Source organism: Musca domestica, unplaced genomic scaffold, assembly GCF_030504385.1.
Source record: "Musca domestica strain aabys unplaced genomic scaffold, Musca_domestica.polishedcontigs.V.1.1 57, whole genome shotgun sequence".
Taxonomy (NCBI): Eukaryota; Metazoa; Arthropoda; class Insecta; order Diptera; family Muscidae; genus Musca; species Musca domestica.
Genome location: NW_026712358.1, coordinates 3,212,703 through 3,222,480, shown reverse-complemented (window position 1 = coordinate 3,222,480; position 9,778 = coordinate 3,212,703). Strand labels below are relative to the sequence as shown.

At 34.7% G+C, this 9,778-nt stretch overlaps 1 protein-coding gene across 1 annotated transcript; it reads left to right on the top strand.

The window, feature by feature from the left end:
• The first annotated feature begins 981 nt into the window (after positions 1–981).
• LOC101901572 (uncharacterized) lies at positions 982–8,506 on the top strand. The gene is made up of 3 exons (XM_005180155.4): positions 982–2,305; positions 6,079–6,408; positions 6,486–8,506. Exons 1-3 carry the CDS (start codon positions 2,032–2,034, stop codon positions 8,261–8,263), a joined length of 2,382 nt encoding a protein of 793 aa, XP_005180212.2. The 5' UTR covers positions 982–2,031; the 3' UTR covers positions 8,264–8,506.
• The last annotated feature ends 1,272 nt before the right edge of the window (positions 8,507–9,778 follow it).

Sequence of the window (9,778 nt, the reverse complement as noted above, 5' to 3'; positions counted from 1 at the left end):
AAAATAGCTTAATTCGTTCCAAATGGTGGAGGGTGTTCAAAGTTCGGCCGAACTTACAGTTCTTTTTTTTTTGTTATTTTGTTAGAAAATTTCGCGTTTTAAAGAATATGTTCGATTTTTTTTTAAAAAGTTATGGTCTATTTCACCCGATATATATTGGTATAAATTGGTAGGCTTCTACCCAGCCCTAAACTCTAGCCCTATGCGAAATTCCGAGTCGATTGGTCTATAATTGCCTCTAGAGCGACTTTAAAATCAAGATAATATTATGTTTTTGGTCCATTTCAAACCTAAATAAATATGCGAACATTTCCACCAATAATAGGCTTCTATTCTGACCTTAAGCCAACCTCTATGGCAAATTTCGTGAGGATCGAGCTATAATTGCGAACTGTAGCGACATACACATGAACAGACAGACACACATATCTGGATCGACTCAGATCGCTGAGATAGGAACATCCCATGTTTTGGACCAATATTTCGATGTGTTGCATAATTTTTGGCCCAATCAAACTTATAATACCTCCAACACTTAGTGTATAAAAGTATAAAAACTTAAAACACCAAAGAACTCATACAAAATCATCAAACACCACTGTCCTATATAAAACAAACACAAACGCCCCCCTTTTATTTTCTTCATATTGACTGTAATCTGTTTATATTAGTGTTGTATTTGTTGTCGTTGTTGTTACGGTGTGTGGAGAATGTGTTTTTCTTGTTTTTTCTGTTTTCAACATTTTATTCATTGACCTACAGAAACATCGCTCAACTGGCACAGTCAAACAAACAACACACACACACCAACAAACATACAGACAGGCTGACAGACACGCTCACACCAACCTCTGGTGGCGGAGGCACATGGAAATAAATTGGTTCAAACTTGTTGCCATCGAACCGCCAACAACTTTCTCGCCAACACACAACTGCCATGTGCCCGACTGAACAACGTATTAACGTCACTGCACACAGATACGTGTTGCTGCAACGTGACCACAGCGCTACGCTAAGAACCCGAACAGTATTGGCCAAAGTGAAAGAGCTGACGGCGAGAAAGCTTTTCTATTCAATTGCGTTTTGGCTGTCTAAGCTAACGGTTGTCTTGAAAATCTAACAACGGATAAAACTAGAAAAACACAAAATAAATATATTGAACGCTGAGAGAGATAGATACGTGAATAATATAAACAACAAGCCAGAATAAGTTTTGTAGAATACAAATAATCAGAAAAAAAGAACAAATCACAGAACAAAAAATCAGTTAAGAAAAAAAAACAACGTGAGCGTAACGTGTAACGTAATAAATACCTTATATGGACGTTTTTTAAATGGACTCGCAAGAAATCTAGAACTAGAACGGCCAACAACAAAGAACATTGTTTTTCGTGGAATCATCATCGCCAGGCATTATCGTTGTATCGACGAGGTGCATTTGAGTGCCGGTCGGGTAATAAAACCCCAAAAGTCTAAAACGCAAATCTTGGCCAAAACAATTCTTGGTAAAAAAAATGGAATCATCCTCATCAAAATAAACAACAGTTCATGTGAAAAGAACGAAAGAAAGAAAGAGAGAAATCCCCTCACCAATAAAATTGTGAACAGCAAAAAAAAAAAAAACAAAGAATTGCAGCAGCAATTCTCTGATGTCGTCTGCAAATCTGAAAACAAATTTCAAACAAAGTGCAAAGAACTTTAGAAAATGTGACAATTGAAATAACATAAAAAAAATATATAAAATCAATTTTTAAATAAACAAATCACAGTTGAATGGACTGAATGTCTAACTTGAGTGTCGGACGTCTCAAAGAAAGAAAAAACAATAAAAACAACAAAAACACACCAAAATCAGCAATGCGCAATTAATTTGAAATTGAAATTTTGAAATTGCCTAAAAACAAGCAACCCATACATTGACACACAGAAGTGATTTAATGCACACATGTGGAAAATATTGAAAACAATTACAAAACCTGAACAACAGCAACAACAACGTATTTTCTCAGCAGATAATTGAGTTTCAATAAAATGTCGATTGTCTGCACTTTGGAGCAAAAAGTGAATTTATTTAAAGGTCCTGTGGCTACCAAGAATTTACTTATTTTAAAGAATAACATTAACAACAATCCACAAATAACACCAGCAGCAACAACAACAACAGCTAATTCAACAACTAACAGCACCAACAACAATTATTCATCAGCTGTTACAACCTTGCCCTCAGGCAAATTACTAACGGATATTAAAAGCTCTTCGTCATCGTCAGGAGCACCAATTTCGGTGTCATCCCTCAAGGAAAAATGTACGTAAAATAAATTATTTCAAATATTTGTGGGAAAATTACGCAGATGGAAATGTGTGAAATTTGTTTTGAATTTACTGGAAGTTGGAATCATTTGTGGGGGGAAAATTTAGACTGTTTTGGAATTTGAGATGAGTTTGTTTTACAAAAAAAAAAAACCCACAAATTTTCCAGAATAGTTTCGTAACCATTTCTTATTTAAAAAAAAATACAGGGTGAGATAAAAACAGGACACAAAGTCAAACGCCATAATTCTCAATGTCGGAAATAGAATCAAATTTTAGAATAAGTTTAGATTTGTTCGAATTGGTCACCTTTGGCACGAATTGTGGCCTTCAAACGGCCAATGAAACCCTTACATGCTGCCCGCATGTTGCTCTGCGGTATTTTGGCCCATTTCCGGCCCCTTTTGTACGCTTGAAAAAAATATAATGAGCTGTCACTGGAATAATTTTAATAGCTGTCGGACGAGTGGCTTAGAAATGACAGCAGTCTGAAGTTGGCTGCAGTTTTTTCATCTCACCCTTTAATTGTTCCGTTCAGAACCTTCAAGAATCTACTATTTTTACAATTTTTTTTCGATATCTTAAGGAAAAGTCAATTTCGTCTAGACAAAGAAAATAAAAACATTTTTTGTTCAAATTAAATCCTTAAAAAATCAAGCTATGAAGGCAAAATAAACGATATATATAAATATAAAATATAAATATAAAAATATAACTTAATTCATAATTAAAAATCCCAAAACAAACAATTCTGATAAACTCTGGAAAATTTAAGCTTAAAATGTATTTGACTTGAAACTTATTATTTTTTTAATTTATTGTAAATATCTTATTTTAAAACTATTATTTTAAACAAGAAGTAAGGTTCTATGTTTTCCCAAGTGTTGAAAAAAAACTACTACTTTTGTACAACTTATACCACGGTTCCACAAAATGCATAGCCATTACTCATCATTCCCATAATAATTTTTTTTCTTCAATGGATAATGCATTTTATGAAAAAAAAACAAATTATCGTTCTTCTTCATTTTTCACTATTTACAAGTGTATTTTGCTTTTCTCTCGTCTTTAGCTTGTTGTCAAGTACAAGCCTTGACAAAGTTCAAGTGGAGCAAAAAAGCCACAAAACAAAGACACTCTGTAAAAGCTATTTTGTTGAGTTAGGACAAGAAAGAAATATTTTACAGCCGGTTACACAGTTTTTTTGTTTTGTAATTTTCTTTTTTTCTTTCTTTGCATTTGCTTTTGTTGTTGTTTTATTTTCGCTAGTGATAACATTATTGTTTATTTGTTTACAACGACAACAAATACAAATCAAGACAACGACAGAAACAACAACAACAATAAAACATTAATTACATTATTTACAATGGTGGTGGCATTAACATTTTGCAATGTTCTTTTTTTTTGTCCCCTGTGCTCTTTGCATTTCTTGGTGATAAGAAAAGTAAATACTTTTTTTAATTTTATTGATTTTGTAATTAAAAGTAAAGTGGGCAAAGATAATGCTAAAAATAGAAATTTTATAATTTTTGATCATTATAAAGTTAGGCTTCATTTTTGACAAGAAAAATTCTATTAGAACAATTTAATTAAAAGAAATGTAAAGAAGATACAATTTGCTTTTTTTAATCAAGTCAACAAATTTTTTAAACCATGGATTTTTATGAAAATTTAAATAAAATTTATCTTTAAACAACAACAAGCACAAAAGCACCTAAGTTCAGGCCAGGCCGAAACTTTAATATTCTCCACCAGTCAGAAGAAACTTACAAAATGAAAAAAAAAAAATCTGTTGAAAAATGCTGCTATAATTTAAAAAATTCCAAGTATCAGGTGTTACAGTCATATGGGGCTATAAGAGCTCAAAATTCTAAGTTTGAGATGATTCTGTTGAAAATAGTAGTTAGCATAAAAATGCCGAATATAGGGAGGTACCTTTACGATGTTTACGAATACCAAATGTGATTCCAGTGAAAATCTGAAAAATTTCGGGAATATAGCTAAACATGAATCTATAAGGACTGGTCTTTGCATAGAGGGAAGACAAACTTCTAATTTACTGAAAATTCTATTAAAAATATATGACTTAATTCGCCAAAACACATTTTCAATGCCAAAAGTTAGTTAGTTCTCAAATAAAAGTTTATCAATCTCCTTCATTTTGTGCAAAAGCTAGAGTGATTTCCACAAACGGAGATACGTGGCTAAATTGACATAGAATTTTATGCTGTTCAAGAATAAAATTTTTATTCATTTTAAAATGTTAAAAATTTAAAAAAAAAAAAAATCTGCATTCAACTGCGTTGAAAGGCTACATTTATTCAGAATTAAATATGTAATAGAATTTGTTAGTAAAACCCACCAAAAATACCAAAAAGTCAAGTCCAGTTTTCTCTTTATAAGGCATGTCAAATTTACTACTCTGGTTGGTAGTTCCACTGTGCTAACGAAGAGAGAGTTTTTAAGAGAAATTACTCATCCACTATTTGTTTTGAAAAACACCACACAACTATCGCTCTCTCTTGTTCTCTACTCAAGAGTGAAAAAATCCCATTATGGGCAAACAATTGTAAACAAAACAATCTGATTAGCATTTAACAGGGTTGGGAGATCTAAATTATTCGAAAAAAAGAAGATTCTTTTGAGTTAATGTTAGAAATTTCAAATAATATATGCGTATTCAAGTATTTGAGCAATAAATTAAAATTACATTTATTTTGAAAATAAATAAAACCCGTCTGTAATGAAATGATGAATAACAAACAAAAAAAAACAACAATTAAATGTGACTTGATATTCAAATGGTTTCTATACAAAATTAAAATCTACACAGATTGCATCACTTCACATGGTATTCGCCAGGGATTATTTATAAAATTTATTTGCATTTTTGTTGTTGTTGTTTTTTTAATTTACTTATTTCGGGAGTCAATGTACTGATAATGCCTAATGCGTTTTTTAATGAATACACAAAGTGTTGGTTTTTTTCGTTTCTCAGCCATAATTATTATTTTTTATTAATGTTAAAAGCCTGTTGGTACTTTTTTCAAAATTACCAAATAAAAAATTTGAAAACAAAAATTTTATTCAAATATAGGCTTATTTTTATATTCCTTTCGGAGCAAAAATATTGGGAGGCATATATTGACTGAAGTCGAAAAAAATTTTTTTTTATCAAAATGAAGTCATAATTGTTTCAAACACAACACGTTTGTCGATCAGTAAAGAATATTCTATAATTTTTTTTTTACAAATTCTTAGGCCATTAACTTTCCTCACAGAAGGAGGAAAGGATTTTCTTTATGTTTAATTACAAAATCTATGAAATCCATCAAAATGAGTCAGTTTTTCTAATCAACTTTACACCAAATTAATGACCAACACCCAAATATTGACATATTTCCACATAACGAGCACCTGGGGCGTATACATGTTAAAATAAATTATACGCACGAAGGGTTCCTATTTCCTCTTACGAAAGTTATAAAATCTACGCCAAACCCCACGTTTGCAAATATTTCAAAGAACAATCCAGATAATTATAGAGCTGATGAGGGTTATTAGCAGAAGCCTTTGCGGTTTCACAATACCATGTAAATGGCAGGGCAGTTCCAGAATTATTTATATACATATTTAATAATATATGTAATCAGTGGGGTAATATAAACACATTCAGCTTTGTATTCTTTTTGAAACCAACACTTTTTATTTTGATCCAAATCATAAAAATAATTTCCATTTCTTTCTTTTTCGTCTCATTTTTAGCTTTGCTTTCATCGGCGCCCAATCATCTAATTAAGGGTCAGGATTTCAAGAATCGTTTAACTGTAACACCCACCACGGAGCTGCTACAGTTACATCAGCAACAACAACAACAGCAGCAACACCAGCAACATCTTCTATTAACGGCCGTAGCAAATATGCCAGAAGTACTGCAAGCCGCAGCTGCCAACAGTTTGACAAGTAACTCCACAAAGTATCACAGCAACCCAGCCCAAGGCCTGGTAACTCCGGCCACTGCTGCCGCCATGGTTCGTATGTCCACCATGTCGCCCACACTTTCAATGAACGGCAGCTCCAATGAGGCCACAAATGGTAGGTTTTTCTTTTGCTCATTATTCTCTTGATCGGATAAATAATATCCCGCTCTTCCCCCTCTTTCTCTATTGCAGTTCACAGCCTATCCATGTACAATGGGCCGGTTAGTCCCCAATCCAGTGATTCGGGCCACAGCATGTCCGACATGCAGCACAACAATTACATGAACTATAACCCCGATTTCACGGGCATGACCAAACAACAGGTCAGCGCCGCCAAGGAATTATTTTCGCAGCGCAAACAACGAGAATTCACACCCGACTGCAAAAAAGATGACAGCTACTGGGATCGTCGTCGGCGCAACAATGAGGCGGCCAAGCGCAGCCGTGAGAAGAGACGTTACAACGACATGGTTTTGGAACAGCGCGTGGTCGAACTGACCAAGGAGAACCATGTCTTGAAAGCCCAATTGGATGCTATCAAGGACAAATTTAATATATCCGGTGAAAACCTTGTGAGTGTGGAACAGATCTTGGCCTCTTTGCCCACCAGTGAACAGGTTTTGAGCACAACAAAACGCTCCAAGCTCTCCACGCCCGCTACCAATTTCAATGGCAATGCCAACTATGGCACCTCCGGCAACAACCTGCAAGCGCAAAGAACTTCAGTGGATGTCCTCAGTTCCTCCCACAATGACAAATTAACCGCCCAAAGTGTTATCAAGCCGAATGGTGCAGTGGCGGCGCCATCTGTGAATGGAGTTTCTCCCCTGCATCATCTGCCCTCCGCAATAAATGCAGCTGCCGCAGCCGGTCATCAGCCCAGCATACAGGCCACCCAGGCCTTATATGTGCCGGCATCAGCAGCTTCAGCTGTTTATGTTCCCGCCAACATAAACGAAAGCCTATCGTCCAATACACCTCCCCACCAACATCATTCAGTGGTAGCTGCCGCAGCAACCACCACAACCAGTCTCGTCCCCACACAACCGCCCACTCCAAATCTACAGAATTTACACGTCCTTCAAGCCCTGAATAGGAACTGTGATTTTGAGAACATACGCAAGGTTGTGGCAGCTGCCGCTGTTGCCAGCAATGCTGCTGCCGCCGATCTACCGTCCACTGTGAGTGGCCTGTATGTGAATCCCCAGGGAGCAGCTGCTGCAGCCATCTATGCCGGAGCCACACAACATGTCCACAACCCCTTGTACACAAAACTCAGCAAAGAAGAGCACAGCTATTTGCCAGCCACCATGGTAGAGGGTCCAATTGTTAGCTCCAGTGCTGGTGACTCGGTCAGCTCTTCGTCGCCCCGAGAAACAGCCAGCGTTTTGAATCTGTCACGCCGAGCCAGTAGTCCCACAGCCTATGAGCATATGCTGTCGTCCACCACACCAACATCCTCTCGTCTGTCCTCCGCCATGTCATCGGCATCGTCTTCGGGCGCTGTGTCGGGTGATGATGACCATGAGGCCGACAATGAAATGGCCGAAGAGACTAATGAACACAACCTCGCCAGTACCACAACAAGTCCTCACAGCAACGACTCCAACAACTGCTTGCCTCTGAAGCTAAGACACAAATCTCATTTGGGTGATAAGGATGCTGCTGCCACAGCCTTGTTGGCTTTGCAGCACATCAAACAGGAGCCAATCAGCAATCGGGCATCACCACCAGCCTGGGCTGATAATTCGGGCGACAATTCAAGTGATGAACGCGACTCGGGCATCTCAATACCCAGTCCCGAATGGGCCGCCCAGTTCCAAAGAAAGGATACCTGTACGGCCACAGCCGTGGTAACGGTGACACCCTCAGAGAGGGAGCACATACTGAAGTCCAAATTGGCCCGACTGGAATCCGAGGTGGCAACCATTAAAAATGATTTATACAGCCGATCGAAGTGTTGTACATAAATTGAGAGTGACACAAAAAGAGAGTGAATGCGAGAGAGAGAGCGAGACAGATTGTTTTGAGGTCATGTTAAAGTTTTCACATTGAAAAATGAAATTGAACCCCTGAAAGGAAAAGGGATACCTTTTACTAAAATTCTTGCAAAACTTTTCAATTTATTTATTTCGTTTAAAATACAAGGAGAGAGAGGATAGACAATAATTAGACATGTTAGGAATAAAAAAAAAAAAAAAACAAAAAAACAAATTTTTGAAAAAAAAAAAAAAAACAAGAAACTAATAATTGCTATGGCTGATGAAAGATTTTGAAGAAATTTGAAAAAAAAACTGAAAACCTTTTCTATTTTGTTATACGCTTTTTATAGTTTTGCCCAAAAGAAAAGCAAAACAAAAACTGTACTCGGTTTATGTTATTAATTTGATGGAGTGAGCACAACTCCTGATCTCAATGTTTACTAATGAAGAAAAAATAAAACTTGATTTCAAACTTTGTACATCATTTCAAACAAACAAAAACAAACAATGGTATTAACAACATTTCATTACATACACACAATTATAATTATTATTACTATTATTAGGAAACATAAATGTTGTTGTAAAATTTTGGATTTTTTTTTTAATTTGTAAATTGTAATTGGGAATTCCATTAAAAGAAAAATGGTACATTCCCTACTCTAATGTGGATGCATATATAAATATACAAATTTTATTAAATAAGAAATCCTAATTAGTTTCTTAATTATATTAAAAAAATGGGTTTTTTACTTTACCCCTAAAAACATTAACACTGTGCTACAGGCCAACTACAAAATTGCAATGTGATCGAGCATAAGTACTCATCCTGGTTATGGATGATTCGTTAAAGATTTTTATTTTAAAGAAACCTTTAACTGCTCAACGGAATCTTGAGGATAAATGTTAAAAAGAACCCTGTATTTGTATTTTTTTATAACACAATTTTGTTGTTGCAACACAGTGTGGTTTTGTGTAAAAAATAATTAATTATGAATGCATTCAATTGTAACCACTGGCATTTTGTGGTTATTTCTAATTATAATAATTATGAAATAAAAATTTATAAATTTTTTTATTAGTTTCATGGAAAAAAAAAACTTCCTATTAATTAAAAAGTAAATTATATCTTAAAAAAATAAGGACAAAACAACTTCACTTATCTCAATATTTTCTTTGTGGTATTTCTTATAGATTATAATAAGTTTTATATAAAAATATGTATGTATGTTTTTTTTTAAGTTTTATTTGATAAGAAAACAAAATGTTCTATGTTTTTAAGAAATTGACAAAAAAAGAAGTTTCCTTATTTAGCATTATGTAAATAAAAAAAGTTTAAATGTTACAACAAACAAATTACTATGACATGTAAATACAAGAATTACACTATGACAAACCAGATTAAATGGCGAGTATATTTAAAAAAAATAAACTGAAAACAAATCAAGATACACGCATAATTATTATTAAACAACAACAACAAAGAACATGAAGCCTGGAAAA